Source organism: Lipophrys pholis (assembly GCF_963383615.2).
Source record: "Lipophrys pholis genome assembly, chromosome: 5".
Taxonomy (NCBI): Eukaryota; Metazoa; Chordata; class Actinopteri; order Blenniiformes; family Blenniidae; genus Lipophrys; species Lipophrys pholis.
In genome coordinates this window covers 20,757,671-20,776,366 of record NC_137628.1, presented here as the reverse complement: position 1 = coordinate 20,776,366, position 18,696 = coordinate 20,757,671, and the positions used below count along the sequence as shown (strand labels likewise).

Sequence of the window (18,696 nt, the reverse complement as noted above, 5' to 3'; positions counted from 1 at the left end):
TGACAAACCATTGCCACTATTTTATTTACATTTGTCACCTCAAAAAAGATATGACTTCTTTTATAGCAACAGAATTAAAAATGAAATAATCATATCTTTTGTTGGTTTCTTTTAAATTATTAATTAATTTAAGGGATTTGACATGTGTGCAATCACATATGTACATTGACATAGCTATATCTATAAATTCCACATACATTCCAGATACATACATACATACATACATACATACATACATACATACATACATACATACATACATACATACATACATACATACATGAATATATTATATAAAGATATATTCAGTCAAAATAGATAGTATATTTGAAATTACACACACATACTTATAAACATTCATACATCCATACTAAACATACATTCATTCATCCTATATCTAGTTAAATGCCTGAAAATGGGTAGGAAGGAGTAATACTCCTCTAATCCTCTAACGTTTAGTTACATATAATGTAGTAAAAGATACAGAAAGCTGCTATAGAGAGCAGACCTCTGATCATGTTTACTTGGGGTGAAAAAAAGGAAAAGACCGACAGAGCGCGGGGCGGCGCGCACAGTGCCATGCGCGCTCCTGAATTGTGCTGCGCACAGACAACCGGTGCGGAGTGTCAGAGACAGAGAGGGAGGAGAGGGCTGCTGCTGCTGCTGCTTTTACTAGTGACAGAAAACGGCAGCGAGCACATACAGTCTGGAGAGCAGCTGATGCGATAAGGTAGGGGGGTGAAAGCCGTCCGTGGCATTGGAATGCGTGTTGACGCTGATAGGATGCAGATTGAAGCGCTCCCTGTTTTCAGCGCGGCTGCGGTGTCCTACAGCCCGATCCAATGTCCTCTCCCCGCGCTGTTGTTGTGTGTCCGCAGATGCTGAGCGTCGCCTTGCTGTGTGTGTGCGCCGTCGCCTTCGGACGCGTCTCCGCTCGCTCCGACAGCGGCAATTTTTTGGATGATAAGTGGCTCACTGAGAGATGGGATAAATTCAGAGATGTGAGTAACAATCCGAGCTGGTATTATTATTTTCCCCCCCCTTATCCCCCCCTTATCCCCCCTCCACATTAACTCGCTTACACCCCTCTTCTCCCACCCCCCTCCTCATTGGTTTGTGATCATGCGCTCCTCGTTTTGTCGTGTCCGAGCGGCGCGTCACGCGGCCCGTTGTGGTGTTTATCACACGTTCATCACTCGCTCCACTGAGACTGTAAATACACCAATAACGACAGGGGACAATCCTTGCCTGTTAGTGTGTTGTTGTTGTTTTTTTGCGATAGCAGTGTCTGCTCCACGGAGATAGCCGAGGCCTCTTCGGTGCACAATGGCACTGTGCCGAGGCTGAGAGACCGCCGAGTCCCCGAAAGGGGCCTAATTACTGGCAGGTATATGCAGCTATAGGCCTACAAGTCCTGAGTGGTGAGAATAAACGCCTGCCATGAGACAGAGGCAAAGGCCGGACATATTTAAGCCAGGGTATTCTTTTATTACGTTGTATTTGTGTCTCTCTGGCTCTATAATATCATGTTAAATTAGTCCCAAATGATACTGTGAAGTACAACAAGCCCGTTTAACCCACAGACACCCCGTGGGCCCCTATGGGATTATTAAAAGACTATTACAAGAGGTTTCACTACATAAATGTCCCACATTTGTGTCTCCCAGTGGTCCCTTCTTTCGTCAGTTTAATGTGGATTTAGTTTGAACTGATCAGTCTTTTGCTGGAGCAGACTTCTGCAAGATGCTGTCTGTCACTATTACCATGACATGTTTATATTTCTATAGAGGCCACTTAATGCACATTGTCATGGCACATGTGCAGCCTCGGATCATGTGGCCCTACTGCCAAGTTGCTGCAAATGATTATGGCTTCCATGCTTTTGCAGTGAGACATTGGATCTTTATGTAAATCAGACAATTATATTTAACTGGTAAAGTGCTTGTGTTCATGGTGGTGTCAGCAACCTTAAGGCACATATTTTGGGCTTTAATCAGTGCGTTAAGATGCTTTAGCGAGTCCTAACTTTATGTATCAGCTATATTTAACAGATAAAAGTCTGCGGAAATTATCTTCTAATGCAATGCCGTCTTCGAGTGGTGTGTATTTGCTAAAAAGATATCTTGCCTCGAGCTACAGATTAAATGGCTCCACACAACCAGAACTGAATTGTGCATGCTTGAACTTGTACACACACACACACACACACACACACACACACACACACACACACACACACACACACACACACACACACGCTTAAAAGATTAGAAATTGGATTTTTGTAAAGGATCTGTACTTTGATGATGCTGAAAGAAACAACAGGGTTCATGCACCATGTGAAAAATATTCTCCTACTTTGATGAGTAGTTGTACCTTCAAACTGAACAGTAGAAATTGTTTTCTGACTCCGAGTCCTTGATATATTTGCTATCAGAGAATAAGAGAGCTACAGAGGGAGAAGTGACACTTGTTTGAGTTTTTAAAATCAGATCAAGTTCTGTCTTATTTATTGTTTTCATAGGCAACTGAATTTTTCCTCTCACTTTCTTTGTGACTCACATGTGAGTGTGTGAACCCATCGGCTCAGGTGGACCCATGTGACACTCCTGAAGTCCAACTATTGAACAGGATTTGGATTATGCAAATGGAGTGTTAGGACCAAGCGTAAAAGAGGAACTGTGATTAGCCAGTTGGCAATATGCTGTGTTACTTAGGACTTTACCTGGCCGCTATTTATGCTGCGCAGAGCCAAAGGTGGCGTGTATGTGTGTGTGTGGGTGTGTGTGTGGAGACATATGTCTGTTTTTAATGGAGACGTGTTATTTTAATGTGAACAAAAGTCATTCAAGGTTTGTAAATAGCATTTGATGGGAGAGACATTTTTTTTGATGTAAAATTAGATTTTGGTTATGATACAATTTAATGTTGAATGTTAGGAGAAATGAACGTATCATCTCGTAAATACCCAGCGACGGAGACTAAGATGGGTAGATAGGTTGACGGTGTATTGAAGTGACACAGAAAGATGAAAGAATGTGAAAGGATTGGCTGAGAGCTAAAGACAGTGTGTATTCAGGCCTGCTTTAACCTTGAAGCTCAGGCATTAGCAACGGAGGGGGAGTGAAAAAGGCATTATCTGCTCTGTATGTACATGCATGGCGTTCACTTCCTGTTTTCCAAGCTATGTCCGAGATTGTGTGTGTTTGCATGTGTGTGTTTACTGAGGTATTCTTCTCGATAACAATTGATCGAGTACACGTATTCATCTTTTATTTGTAAGTTGTTTTTCACGGTACAAACCTATTAACTCCCTCCACAATTAAAGGCTGAAAAAGGAATCCTTCACATTGTCTCTTACAGATTTGTTCCTTCTGTTCCTCTTTGTGATCGTAGCTCACATTTATTTAGGTTTTACATTATGATACTTGACTTTGTGGAGCAGTTCTCTAAAATATGAATTAAACAGACTGGACTGTGGTACAGTCAACTCTATTTCTGGATTATTCGAGAGACATTGTAGTTAGAGATAATGCCAATGTGATTGATGCAGGCATGACAATTCAAAACACATGCAACTCAGTGCTGGCACAATACTGTGTACATTTTATGGAGGTTACAGCTCGAGGGGCCAGTTAGCATGGGAGAGCTACGACTGATTGTCATGACACACGGCACACAGCGTGTGAACTGTCATGATGACAGGTGTGCTTCGGAGATACATGGCCTACATACTGGCTCTTTTCAGGAAGAGAAAGGATCAAGCTGCTTTATTCGGAAACAAATTTTGAATGTGATATCATGAATCATTAGCGACTCATTCCAAAAAAAAAATAGCGAAAGAAGCACAAAGTCTTTGGCTTCTGTGTGTTACTTATCATTTGACTATTTTTCGAAATACTTACTGACTTACTGTTGCATGTGCGCATTAGTGACGAGGGTGTAACGGTCACATTTGCTTCTTTAAATAAAACTTTGATTGATAGTAACTTGACAACAAAACGTGAACACGTCGGTGGCGACACCTTAAAGTTTTTTTTAAATACTATTGTGAATGTAGTTTTCAGGATGAATTTAAGAAAAATAATGCAATGTACCCTAAATTACAACATATTATTACAACAGCCTGAATTATATTAATTTAAAGATTTGGCTTGTTGTGTGATTTTTGTGTGATTTCTACTAAACCAGACATGTAGAGTAAAAATGAGTGCATGACAGTAAAACATTAAAATGCTTGATTTTTTTGAGGTATTTTTTTAAGTTGGGAAGGACTTTACAGCCACATTTAACACTTGATTTACAATTCAGCAGACACCACTGATTTCAAACATCTGGAACAACCCAGGTCTCTTGCTTAACATGACTCCTGTCCTGAAATGTAACTTGCTAATCCCACATCCAATAAGCACAGCATTCATTATTATATCTGTACTCTGCAGCAACGCATCCAAGAATCTACTGCCATTTTGGGCCAAATGTTGCTACACTATGACTTAAATATTATATGTTCAGCATGTACTTTTGCTTTCATCTTTCAGCAAGAGCCATAAGTGGGTCTCCTGCTATGTGCACTAGATAGGATCTTGGCCACTGATGTACTGTAAGTCTTGTTAGGATAGCTAAAAAAGCCCAGGGCGCTTTTATCTGTGTCGGTGCCATCTCTGTTTTTTGACGTTCTGCCCCTCTTGCTGGACCTTGGCGAGCTTACAGCACTGGCACAGAGGCAGGAGATAAACTGAGAGAGAAGTCTGACAATGAGAGGAGAAACATAATAGATAGACAAAACACCTAATGTTATGACACAGCGTTGGAGGTAAAATAGCAGCTTTTGCAGACCACACTTATTAAAGCAGATTATACCGTTTCATCACTCCCGCTCTCCTTTCCTCTCCTCTCGCTTTGTGTGTTTTTATCGTGCGCGTCTGTCCTGTGTTGTTTGTGTTGTGGAGTGTGAATGATGTAGGGAAGGTACAGAGCTTGAGGCCTTTTCCACTTCAAAGCACCTTCGTGTGGATTTTTGTGTGTTTGTGCGTGCATGCATGCGACAAGCTTCAGCAAGACAAGCACAGGGAAACATGTACATATTTCTCCTGTTGGACGTTCCGCGAGAAGGCAGCGTTGGATCGCACTGAAATACAGAAAGGAAGGAAAGCGATTAAGAAGCAATTAGGGCAGCCCGAATGAGATCTGTGAAAATCCAACGTGAGAAAAGTGGTTGTCAAAAACAACATATTAAAAAAAGACATTTTGTTTCCTTGGGCATGTTGGATAAACCCACATAAAATCAATGTGCACAGCAGCAAATTAGGCTAACAAGCCAAGAGTGGTCAATTCACTGTGTTTATTTGTGCAAAAGAAAAGGCTGCGACGACTGTGTGTGTGTGTGTGTGTGTGGGGGGGGGGGGGGGGGTAAATTGAAAAGTTGCTATTTTAGAATGCACTCAGGAGACCATTAGACCGACTGTCGAATTTTAGGTTTTCTGTGTTTTTTAGAGAAGTGGCTGGTTGCATGTGCAGTGAAGTGCATTCATCCGGTTATTTGATGTTTTGTAGTGCTGACAGATTCTGGCACTAAAGTCAGTGCCATGATGGTAAGTTTGTTTGTTTACAGAAGCTGTGTGTGTGTGTGTGTGTGTGTGTGTGTGTGTGTGTGTGTGTGTGTGTGTGTGTGTGTGTGTGTGTGTGTGTGTGTGTGTGTGTGTGTGTGTGTGTGTGTGTGTGTTTTGATTCCATTAAGGAATCAGACCGCAAGCACTTTTGTTGTCTTGACTGGTCCAGAGGGCCTGGGCCCCCATAATGCAATGTTCTCATTATTCAGTCTCTACCGGCTGCAGAGCGAGAAGGGACCTATCCTGAACAGAGACAAATACCTCACTTTACCTTTATCTTTGCTTAAGCTTTCTCTATGCGTTTTATTTTTTATTTTTTATTCATATATATTTGATTCAAAGAAACACAAAAAGGCAAATTTTATCCCCGCTTTTAAAAAGTGAAATGTAGAGAGAGGTGTGCGATGAGTATTGAGAAATCTGTACTGCAGATGCAGAGAGTCACAGGTATCCGGGTCAATGGACAAGAAGGAGGAAACCCTGACAGTTGAAATAATAAGGATGTGGAGAGATCAGAAATATTACTCTGGTTGCAATACAACATTTAAATGGAACTATTTGAATCAAAGCACATGTCAGTGTCATAAATGTGGACGACTGAATATGAAACACACGATTGAAACTCCACCTTCCACATCAGCATAGCATCTAGTTCAACTCTCTAAAGGTGGGTTAGCTTGAATAGACAAAGCCCATACTTTATCAAAAATAGAATTTATAATATATCAGATGTTGAAAGTAAGTAATTGTACCATCTCAGAAAAGAAATACTTTTGTAAATGTAATTATGGTGAGACATCTCAATAAAGCGTAGACATTGGCATCAAAAGTCTGAAAAAGTTGGGGCTGTTAAAAGACAATTGAGAGACCATTTGACTATGAATGAGGTGAATTAACAGCAAGTCAGTAACATGACTGGGTAAGGAAGAGCTATCAGTGGGAGGGTGAGTCTCTTTGAAGTAAAGAAAGAAGAAAGGTCGCCAATCTGTTATTAACAGTGAAAGAAATTCATAAAAATGTTCCTCAATGTATAATGAATAAAGGTTATTAAGATCCTACTTCTAGATGAGGTCGAAAAATCTCTCTATGGACTGTACAAAGCTGAAGGTCAGCCTCAGTGGCTCGTGATCTTTGGGTTTCTGTACGTCAAACCACAGCGCGAGCTGAGAAACACTTCCACAAATCACGTCTGAGACCAGGTTCCCCATCAAACCACAAGTCCAAGCTAAAGCTGTGTCATGCAAAATAAAAAAAACCTCTTTGCATAGCACAGCAAGAATATCCCCAGTTTGAGTTTGGACTTGGGTTTTTCTTTTTGTTTTTTTTATGAAGCGTTTGCATGTTGTGTCCTCTGGTTAATTTAACTCGTGACTCTCAATTGTCTGTCGACGTGAACGTGAGTGTGTGTGCGACTGTTTTAGCCCTGTGATGGAGTGGCAGCCGGTCCAGCGTGTCCCCTGCTTCAAACACTGTCAGCTTGGTTTGACTCGAGTTTGACCTGAGTTTTTGTCTGAGGAAGCGGCATTGAAGGTGGACGGGTGGACGACGCGATTTGAAAAAAAAACCTCTGTGATGAAACACAATTTAAAACAAACCAAACCCGCAGACGAAAGAGAAAAATAGTACCTGTACCTTCTGCGCAAACATATGATATGACCAACATATTCTGAAATACAGTACTCTGTAATACAACATCTGTACACAGATGCTGCTACTGCAGCTGCCAGTTACAACTTTTTATAGGTTAGACTATACAATACTTTCTTGTTCTCCCCAGCAAAAAGTTTGGGGGGATTTTTTTTTTTAAGAACATTTGGCCTTGTGATTCTTTGGTTTTGCTGTTGCAACACAAACAAATAACTTCTGTATATTGAGTTTCACTCTGGTTTTCCCCTCTTATATATGCAGATACGTAAACCCACACAAACGCACACCCAACAAAGAGATATCTGTTCCTCTTTCAACTTTGTCATTTTCAGATGTCAAATATGTACATTTTCCAGATTCTTCAATACGTCTCATTATAGTATGATACATGCCATGCCACCGCTGTCCGTTTTGACGCAAAGCCAGTTCTAAGCTCTCCCAGCCAGAGTGACATTAACCAAATCCAAGTCAGCACAGTTGTCTCTGATCACAGTCACATGCCCGCAGTCGCTGCACTGTGATCGTCGTTCAAAGCGACAGAATATCAATGAAAGGACGTCTCCAGCTCGTTTTCTTGAGTTTCTCAGCAAACTAAAAGCTCTTTGAACACCCGGCAATTTTGGGGGGGAGGGGATTGTGACGCTTCTCTTTCTTTCATTTCTCCCGCTGTTCCCGGGAGGACCAGCACTTTTCCAGGAACAGCTTCTGACCCCTGAAGTTGGAAATCTTCCTGGGAAAACCATTTTGTTCTTCTACTATTTTTAGACGTGGCATCGGGGAATTTGACCTACCATATGAGATTTCCTCATTGGTGTGCTTTGAATGATCTACTTTTTAACTCCACGCGTGTGACCCGACTTAATTCACAAATGATATACGCAATTGTACTTTATTAGCCTAAACTATGTATATATGTTTATTCCAGCCGGACTAAAGGCATAGTCCGTCATGTTCTTGTTGCATTTATGTTTCAGTACTTCAGACTAGAAATGAGCATTTGAACATGTTATGAAAGGCTGGCGGTTAACAGATACAACAGATTGAAAAACAAGTAAGACTCAGTGGAAGTATGAAGTAGATTGGATCTCTGATGTCGGGACAGTGTAAACATAACTCACGATATGGTTCTTTGTCTTAGCTCCAGTTACCCTTTTATCATTGCATCCTAAGCCCGCACCTGCCGGGTGTGTCTCCTTCTCTGTCCTTCGACTAAAACGCTCGCAATCGCTCACCTTTGTTCTCTGTGCAGGGCTTATTTAGCCCAAAGGGAACACATTCACAGGCAATGGACTGAGTCTCTTGGAGACGTGCAGGACAGCTTTCTGGCAAGATTATTGTCATGGCACATTAGATTAAATAAAAGAAACACAATACATTGAACTAATTATATTTTATTTTAACCTGGATTCACACTGTGTGGGTTTAAAGTGTTTTCTGCAGCCAACACATTTGAATGAAATTACATTATTATACATACATTTGTGTCAAAGGCTTTTTTTTTCAGTTTGGTCCACTTTTCTTCAAAAACACGCCAAAAAAACCCGAAGATTACTATGTACAAAAGCCATACGCATGAATGAATGCACTTACATGCACAAACAATCCCCTTGTGTTCAGAATATTTCAGGAAGCTGCTGTCATAACATTAATATTATCTTTACATGATAAATGCATGTTCCCTGAGTTTATACCTCATGGCGTGGCTGTGTTTGTTTTCTCCAGATTCCCATGTGCACACTTTATTATGCAAAGTTTCCAGTCAAACAGAAAAACCTAATCTAAATTAATTCTCTGTCTCTGTAATGCTTTCTCCCGAAGGAAGTCGAGGTTTGTATGACTCATTAATAGTGCTCTCTGCATGAGAGTCAGTACTCTTGAATCTGTCATGTATATTTTATTCAAGATGTCTTTTGAACAATATTTATTATTTTTTTTTTTTTTACGATTTTGTTGTATTGATTATCCATCTTTCAGGAGCCTGGAACGTGGACTCCATCCAAGCCCTTCGATCAAGGTGGGTGTGAAGGAGAAAGTCAAACCTGAAGTGGCTTTTGCTGTGGGCTGTGTGTGAAAACAAGCTAAAAAAAAACAAAACAACAACAACAACAAAAAGAAACAGAACGTGCCCAAAGTGCCGCCGGCTGTTCCTGTACAAATTGTTACATTTGTTATTTTAGAAAAAGAGAACATTAGAAAGCTTTGAAATAGATTCCGGGGGGTAGGCGAGAGTACATAGAGGACGAGAGTATAGAAAAGAGCTGATGAGACACAATTTCTTGTTTCAATACAGAATCACCGAGAGGTGAAACGTCACTGGAATTTAAAAGAAAAGTCAAAATGTGGATTAAAACAATGTGTTGATTCTAACTCTGCTTCATGTTTGAGAGCTATGGAAGTTTATGTTCAGTAGTTCATTGTTTGTTTTTTTCAACAATTTCCACAAAGTATTTCATATTAAGACACGACCAATATATATATATATATATAAAAAAAAAAAAAGAAGCATGTGTTTGTGTTTCAAAGAATTTCTTAAAATTAGAAGCGGTATCAAAGGTAAAAAAAATTTCATTGAGTGTGAAAAAAGTGTTGAAGATAGGTTTGGTAGCGTATGACGCTCAGTCAAAATTTCCAGTAAGATGAGATCATTTGTTTTTTTTATTTTATTTCCTGAAATGTCCCACCTGTTACTGACAAACAGTAATGAGCTCTTTCCTGTAAGTCATCTTTCCTTCTGTGGACAGTGTGTGACCAGCACAGTAACAGTAAAAAGAAGCTGATTTCATCATCAGATTATGATCTAATAAGAGCTTTACGTTGGTACTGACATTAGCAATAGTCAGTACCAGTCTTTATATAACACGAAGTGGAAGCATTTCTTTTCTTTTTTGGTGGAAACACATTTTTATATAAAATTCGAAAGTTAATCAGTTGTCACTTTCAAGGTCTTACAAATTCTACTAACCACACCAATCAGGAGAAAGAAAAAAGAAAACAAAGAAGAAATACATCTGATTAAAGTGCATACCACACAACTTTCTATTTTTAGATGATCTCATATGTCATTGTATCCTGACAGTGATAAAGTCTTACGCACATCGAGATCCGCCAGGACACAACATATCCCGTCTAACTTATCACTATCCCAAAACACACACACACACACACACACACACACACACACACACACACACACACACACACACACACACACACACACACACACACACACACACACACACACACACACACACACACACACACACACACACACACACACACACACACACACACACACACACACACGAGTGAAACAATAGCATTAGATAGTGCGTTGGAGGATGGAGGCAGGATAATCTGCCAAAGCTGCTCAGGGATTACAGTAAGGTTCTTTGGAGCAGAGGTCATTCACAAACTGTTCTGAGAACAGCTAGAGGCCTTGGATCCTGCTCACAGGTGGCTTGCTGACGGCTGACACAGGATCAGATGCCGCTACTTTGTCGTCGCTGCCAGCGATCACGCCCCCTGCCTGAGTTTCAGATCTAAAATCAGCGCTTACCTTCAGCGCCGTGCGTGGCTCCTCGCGGTGGGTTCTGACGTGTGGTCAGTTTGAGGATTTCTGCAGGAGCATGCACGAGAACGACACTCGGTGCAGCCTGATCTAAGATCAGAAGTAGCCTCTAAAACCGGTTCCATCTGTTTTTAGCTGTGAGGACGCTTAACAGTATTAAGGCTTCGAGTTAGGTGTCAGAGTGTCAATGCCAGTAAACTGTGAGTGAAGAAAATGCCATGAGACCACTTTTACACACACACACACACACACACACACACACACACACACACACACACACACACACACACACACACACACACACACACACACACACACACACACACACACACACACACACACACACACACACACTCACACACACACACACTCACACACACACACACACACACTGACAACAACAAAGCTAGATCTCTAGAATCTACCCACTGGTCACCTAACTGTGAAATCAGAGTTTGAACAAAAGAAACTTTGCTTTTCTCTGTGTTTACACATTCTGCCTCATTTTTTCGAGGAAACTTTGTGGTTCTGTTTTATTTGCACACACACAAACACACACACACACACGCACACACAAACACACACACAGCAGATAGACGCACATTATAGCCATTCCTGATATATCTCTGTTCTGTGCTTGTAGGCCTTGATCCAGCCAAAGATCCCTGCCTGAAGATCAAATGCAGTCGCCACAAGGTGTGTGTGGCTGAGGATTACAAGACTGCCTCGTGTGTCAGCCAGAGGAGAGTTAGGTGAGGACACACGGTTGCTTTTTAAAGCGGGACAGGAGCTCTTCATAGCCATCTCGCTGCACTCATATGTTTTTTTGTGTCAAAGCAAATTTATCAAAAAATGGAGAATTAGAACTTAATGAAATCTCGATATAATATAACATCCAATCCTGCTCCTCCCTTCTTTTTCTTTCTGCTCACTTGGTCATTTATTCAGCATGATAGAGCAGCAACATCAGAAGGGGCGGCGGTTTTTCTTTCTTCTATTTTCCAGCTGCTTTACTGGTTGCCCGGCTCTCTTGTGACTGTTGTGCGACATGACTGTTTCGTCCAATTACCAGGGCACTGGCACTGCCTTACAACGGACGCAAAGTCCTGCCAAGTGATATGAATGGGCTTTGTATGTGTGTGCTTATGTGCGGCGGTTCTGTCTGGGACACTGCAGACTGGGCAGAGGACAGTAACACCACACTGACCTCATTTCTCATTCTTTGCACCAACACAATTCCCACTACACAGTCAAAGCAAATCAGAAAATAATCATACACAAATCCTAAATCCTTGTCTCATTTCTGAAATTGATGTAAGAACAAGACAATCCACCACAGATGCAAAAGGCCTCGAAAACATTCGTTTTCGGCGAAGCTGGGGTTATGCATTGTGTGTGCGACAGCGCTTTTGTGGACCGATACATTACCTGAAATCTGCTCATGTGCGTGGAAGCCAACGTGGAGAGTGTGTGTGCATGTGTTAAAAGATACCTGTTGTCTTTTTTATTTGGTGTTTAATTTCAATTTCTCTTGCAGTTTTAAGGATGCTAATCTGTACCAGAGTCCAGGGTCTAAGTGCACACCCTGCCCTGTGGTTCACCCCTCACCTGTTTGTGGCTCTGATGGCCACACCTACTCCACCAAGGTAAAAAAATAAAATAAAAATAACGGTCCCATTTTTACTCACCGACGACTTTTCAATTCCTCCAAAAGAAACCCACATCCTAATTTTGCTTCCCCTTCTGTCTCTGCTGCTCGTGATCAGTGTAAGTTAGACTACCAGGCGTGCATCACGGGAAAGAAGATCACTGTGAAGTGCTCTGGCATGTGTCCTTGTCCCTCTCAGCCTGAACACAGTTCTGCAGAGAAGAAAGGTACACAGCGCCGCACCAATTATTGCACACGGGAAGTGGGGGAATATTGCGCAAGATACAATAAATTGTCCATAATTAAACACTTTCTCACTGTGCTCAAGTCAATAATTCAATGAGGTTTCTGCCCTGCATAAGTGTCTGTGACACCATAATTCTGAAGAGTTTCCAGGCCCCGGTGCCGTCGCTCATTCTGACTCTCATCTCCATAAGGAGGCAGGGGTGGTACTGAAGCATCACTTTTCTGTCATTAATCATCAGTAATATTCCTTCAGTTTGCAGTGAGTCGGATCTGAAGGAGGTGGTAAGTCGTCTGAGGGACTGGTTCAGAGTGCTGCATGAGAACAGCAACCACAAGAGAGTCAAGATCCAGAAGCCCGAAAAGAACAGTGAGTCCCATGGCAATCAGCAAAGTGGAGAAAGGATGAAATACGCATTTCATTCCCACATTCATTCTTAACACAGATATAACTTACTGCATCTGCCATTTCTGCTCAACAGAGTTCGAGGTTGGGGCATCCCCCATTTGTAAGGACCCTCTGGGCTGGATGTTCTCTCGCCTGGACACAAATTTCGACATGCAGCTGGATCAGTCGGAGATCAGGAGCCTCTACCTGGACAGGAATGAGCCGTGCTCTGACGCTTTCTTCAAATCCTGCGACACACATTCCGACAAAGTCATAACCAGCTCCGAGTGGTGCACAGGCTTTCAGAGATACACAGGTATGATGCCTGTCAAAATAAACACCTTTAAACGCACAACAGTGACAACTCAACACGTGCAACAGACTCAAGGAAAAATAAAACTTTCATTTAAACTGTCCTTTGTAAACATGCATTATTATTAACACATTGCATTTGTAAATACTGGCTTGCAGTTTGTTGGGATTTTTATATGCATGCTTTTCTCACGCAGTTCGATCTTGGATGCACTTTTTTTTGCAACATTTACAATTTTGATTTGAACTTCAAATACTGTGTATATCACTAATTCTCTGCCATCGTTCAGACATTTATCCCGGCTTTACCTTCGCAAGAAGCAGCTACTTTCTATCTGCGTTTTGCAACTGCGGTCCTGGGAGTCGGTGCTCTGCATGTTTTCATAGATCTCCTGCTCCACTGCACCTAATTTACATGAATGAGTTGTTATTAAATTCTGTAGAGGCCTGATAATGACACATTCATTTGAATCAGCGGTGAAGGAGCTGGGAGACGTCTGATGCATGCTGTGCAGAAGCGCCTCAAGAGTACGATAAGGAAACAGTGATTTAACTTTCTGTTATTTGCCGCAGTTGATTTGTCTGACTGACTGAGTGCTAATGTCTGTTTCCTCCTTCTACATTTTGCTCTTGGGCTTTTTGTAGTTTGATGAACACAATGCAATGGCCCGCCGAGTAACATGATAGCCAAAGCGCTGCAAAAAAACAAATTGTACTGAGCCAGAACCTTTCCCCGACAAACTTCTACTTCTTCTGCTCAGTCAGAATAGCGTATTATTTTTTGGGATATGTGCACAGTGTTACTGTAAGCTTTAAAACACAATGTAACACAATGCAGCGCAACAAATAGCCTAAAGTACCATTGTATGAAACTCTGGTATGAAAAATTGTTTTCTGGGTATGAAAGGACAGCATTTTCTGATGAATCACTGGAGCTGCACTTGGAAAAGCAAAGGCAGCAAGAAGGCAAACATCATGACAAAAGCAAAAAGTGTCGAGAGAGAGAGAGAGAGATAGAGAGAATGCAGGACTCATACAAACAGATGCCTTGCACCCCCCCCCCCCCCCCCCCCAAAAAAAGCCGACTTCTGCAGTTTGTTGCCAAAATCCCTTGTCTCTCCCTTTCAGATTCTCCGTGTAAAGCAGAGCTGTCCAGTATCAACAAAAAGCAAGCGGGGAAAAAGCTCCTTGGTGAGACGCACGTAGAGAATAACAAATAAGCACTCTCGAACATTGTGCCGCCCTCCCTCATTGTCTGACATCTGCGTCTTTCCGCTTGAATTTGCAGGTCAGTATCTGCCGTCCTGCGACGAGGATGGTTACTACAGGTCCCACCAGTGCCACAGCAGCAGCGGGCAGTGCTGGTGTGTGGATCGCTATGGCAACGAGGTGGCCAGCTCCCGTACCCATGGTCCTGCAGACTGTGGTAGGCAACAGCGCCGAGCGAACCAAAGAGATGCCACAGTGTTTATGGATTCAGTGGTACCAGCAAAGCTTTTGTCTTTCCTTTACGTGTTAACTGAGCCACCTGCTTCCATCTGATGTTAACAGTTAATAATCTAATGTATTCTGGAGGAGGAGCACCTCATTGATTGTGATCTACTGTATCTCAGACCTTCTGACAGCAACATATCCACAGCACCTATTTGGCATTAACATAAGCGTCAGCTTGCCTTTGTAAAGTCTGTTTGGTGCGGTCTGGGTGTTGGCAATTTATCTCAGTTGTTTTTTTGTTGCAATTACTTCATGAATATAAATTCTATTCTGTAAATTTGCATATTTGATAAAAACACCAAAATCCAGATTAAACAGCATCTGACTGATGTAGCTTCACCTGAATTGGGGTCGGTCATCAGAGAGTTCAGCGAACTGGTCACACCGACTCTGTAACGACACAACCATGTGCTCCTCATTATCTCCACTACGATGAAGTATTATTTAAAAGCCCCATCTGAGCCAGTGCATCGACATCATGACACGAGTTGCTACTTTGTCAATCAGACTGAATTCTGTCCATTTGAATGGTCGGGTTGTCAAGGTCGCAACCACAGACTAAAGTTTCATTCCCTGGATCAATCCCATACTGCTTTCACTGTGCCTATGATACCTTGTCCAGCTTCAACTGGGAGCCTGCTCGTATTAACATTGGATTTGTTTTCTTGACAAGCACAGCACGTTGTGGCAGCATTTTTTTTTTTCTCCTGCATCAACCAGCCACGGTTTTTGCGACTGCTGTGTGTAGAGCGTCATGTGGCGAAGTGCCGACAAGTGGAAGCAATCCGCTGTGAAGTTTACAATGATTCTGTTAGAATCATAAACAGTGACACCACTTAAGGCCACAAGGGCAATCTAATCAGATAGAAGTGTTTACGTGATGCTGTTTTGATTAAATCATTGTTTAATCAGATTACTTATGATAACGTGAATGGAAAATGAGTATTTACTATATTGCTGATACTTAAATGAGAAGAGCAGCACCTGTTCTTTGTAGATATGGGTGTATTTATCATTTCATCTAAATCTTGATCAGAAAACTGAACAGGGATACTACTCAAAATGTTAAAATACTCTTTGGGTTTGTTGTCTATTTCAGGAGTGATTCTGGAGTCCTCCGGGGACCTCGGCAGTGGAGACTCTCTGTTCACAGACGATGATGAAGATTCATTCGACCTCAATGACCAGGCTGGAATGGACGATGAGGACGATGAAGACGAGGATGACGACGACGACAATGATGAATATCTGTCATAATTTTGGAAGAAAAAAACCAACAAAAAAAAGAGAGAAAACTGTTTGTTTGGTCAAACTGCACGTTTCTAGGTGATTCCCCAAGCAGATACTTAATCATACTAACAGCCTATGGACTACTCTCTGTGTATTGTTTGTTCATAAGTCTAAAAAAAAAAAAAAAAAAAGATTCCTGGCAAACATTTTTGATTTCTCTTCCTGTTTAAATATAAAATATGGGTGATTAATGGCACTTGTTCACTTGTGTGTCAGCCAACCAGATAATATGACAAGGAATCATAGACGACCCGCCCATGGTTTGGATTTGGTCACATGGGCAAAGACCTTTCCCCTCATTGGACCAGTCCATGTCCTCCAGTGTGTCCTGTCTTTGTGCAGCACTCTGATGCCTGAGTGTGTTGATGCCTGAGGCGCAATGTTTTAAAGAGATTTCCCCTCTTTCTTCTTTCCTTTATCTTCCTACTCTCCTCTCTCCCCACCACTGTACTCCTTATCAAATCTTCCTGTGTATAGGTGGGATGTTGATGATGTAGTTAAGAAAATATTGCACTCTTGAGGTTTTCTTTTGATCTTAATTTGTAACTGTGACTGTAACTGTGTGGGAAAAAAAAAAAAAACAAGATAAGAGTTAGACATGCTTCATTAGAAGAATTAAGGCGAAAAATAACAAAAAAAAAAAAGGAGAAAAAAAACCATGTGAGTCAGATAACAATCAGAACCGGCATGCTCGCTGTTTTCACTGAGAAACAAATCAAGCTGAATCAATTCAAAGGCTCAGCAACAAACAAGGAAAAACAAATTACTGTTTGGCCGGTGGTGTTGGGGAGGGTGGGGGATATTGTTATCTATTTTTCTAATCCATTGTAGGATGAATACAGAAGATGAAACAGATTTGTCTTAGCATGTCAAATACTGTGTGATGTTGTTTCGGCCTGTAGAACCAGAGGCTAAACCTTCCGTGGTGTGGCAGAATATAATGGAGCTTGAGGTGAAGAATTTCCTTCAGGCCTGAGCGGATGAAACTACACTCGCATAGCTATCAAGTGCTTGAGCCACAAATCTGTAAAAAAAATAAAAATAAAAAATAAACGTTTGCTGACCTTTAATGGGTCACCGAGCTTCAAGAAAAAGAGTTTAGAATATAATATGGTGTCGATGTTTTTAAATTTTCCAGATATGATTCTCAGACACGCAGTCTAACAGGACAGATCTCTTGCACAGTAACAAAGCCACAGAGCCATGCAGACCTGTTGAAAAATGTTGGGCAGGGGCCAGAGGGAGAGGTGTGCCTTTTACCGGTGAGGACAGACAGGGGCGATTGGGGGTGGGGCGGGGGGCATGCTTTCTGGACCGACTTAAACTTGTCATTACTCTGCATAAGAGTGGCTTCACTGTTAAGCCTGCTTACTACTTGGATTTCGGTATGGCATGTGTTTTGGGTCTCTCTTATGGTGGTGTTACCTTAGGCCATACTTCAGATCTCTTCATTTGTTACATAGGATAGGTAGAATGTAGAAAAGCACAGAGATGCTTAGCAGTTAAGGAGTACAAACACATAGATCCTTCTGGGTTTGAACCTGTTTTATATGTTACACACTGGCTATAGAGGAGGCTTTGGTTTAGACGGCTTTATATGAAAAGAAAAAGATCATCTTGAAATGTTTGCTTTTACTTTGTTTCAGAAGCTTGATTTGTACCCGATCTGTTCGAACTACTTGTAGTGTTATTGTCAGGATTTATAGTTGAACTTGGTCCCGGCTGTGTGTATAGCTGTTAAGTCAGGTGGCTGTTTACACAAACTTGGGATCAGCTGAGCTCCTGTGTTAATTCACAGTAATTAATCTGCCACTGGGCTTCATTTTGAATCGAATATCTGTTGATATTTCATGTTAAGACCTTAAAAGTGCCATCGAAATGTCCAATAGATATATTTTTGTTTCTTTCTTTTTCTTTCTCCGCTTTATTTTTCGCTCCCCTCATTCTTTGTAACTTCAATTCACTTTACGAACTGAAAATCGTTTCAGTCTCAAGGTGTGCTGTTTCATGAGTGTGACGACATGCAAATCATTTTGATGACCTCAGACACTGTAGCCACTCTCAACCAATCACACACTGTCATCACAGCTCTGATAGTGTAAAGGTTATGATACAGATGCATTTTTTACAGTGTATGTATGATTTGCTGAAATAAAAGCTATATTGACCAACATGGGACTCGCCACAGGGTTGTTGTTTTTTTTCTTACTTTGAGGACAGACGCAAAAACAAGCGGTGTACTCTCATTTCCTCACGGTGGCGTTTTCAGTTCTTTATTTACGTGTATTTATTTGGAAAGTGACACAAATAACAATGACATGTCCATGTTATAAAAGTTGGGGATTTTCAATTTTGAGAACTGATAACTTTCCCCGCCAGCCTTTTATTTTCAGAGTCCAGCTGTTGGAAGTTTTTTTTTCTTTCCAAATGACATGACATTTGCCATAGGTGAAAGTGTTTATGCGTGGCATAAATTAAGCAGGAGAAAAAAGCT

General features: G+C 41.4%; 1 protein-coding gene across 1 annotated transcript; it reads left to right on the top strand.

The window, feature by feature from the left end:
• Nucleotides 1–552: 552 nt before the first annotated feature.
• spock3 (SPARC (osteonectin), cwcv and kazal like domains proteoglycan 3) lies at nucleotides 553–18,373 on the top strand. The gene is made up of 11 exons (XM_080464030.1): nucleotides 553–730; nucleotides 879–1,001; nucleotides 9,234–9,273; nucleotides 11,471–11,579; nucleotides 12,365–12,473; nucleotides 12,594–12,702; nucleotides 12,975–13,088; nucleotides 13,201–13,422; nucleotides 14,547–14,609; nucleotides 14,707–14,844; nucleotides 16,012–18,373. Exons 2-11 carry the CDS (start codon nucleotides 879–881, stop codon nucleotides 16,167–16,169), a joined length of 1,185 nt encoding a protein of 394 aa, XP_080320156.1. The 5' UTR covers nucleotides 553–730; the 3' UTR covers nucleotides 16,170–18,373.
• Nucleotides 18,374–18,696: the final 323 nt, after the last annotated feature.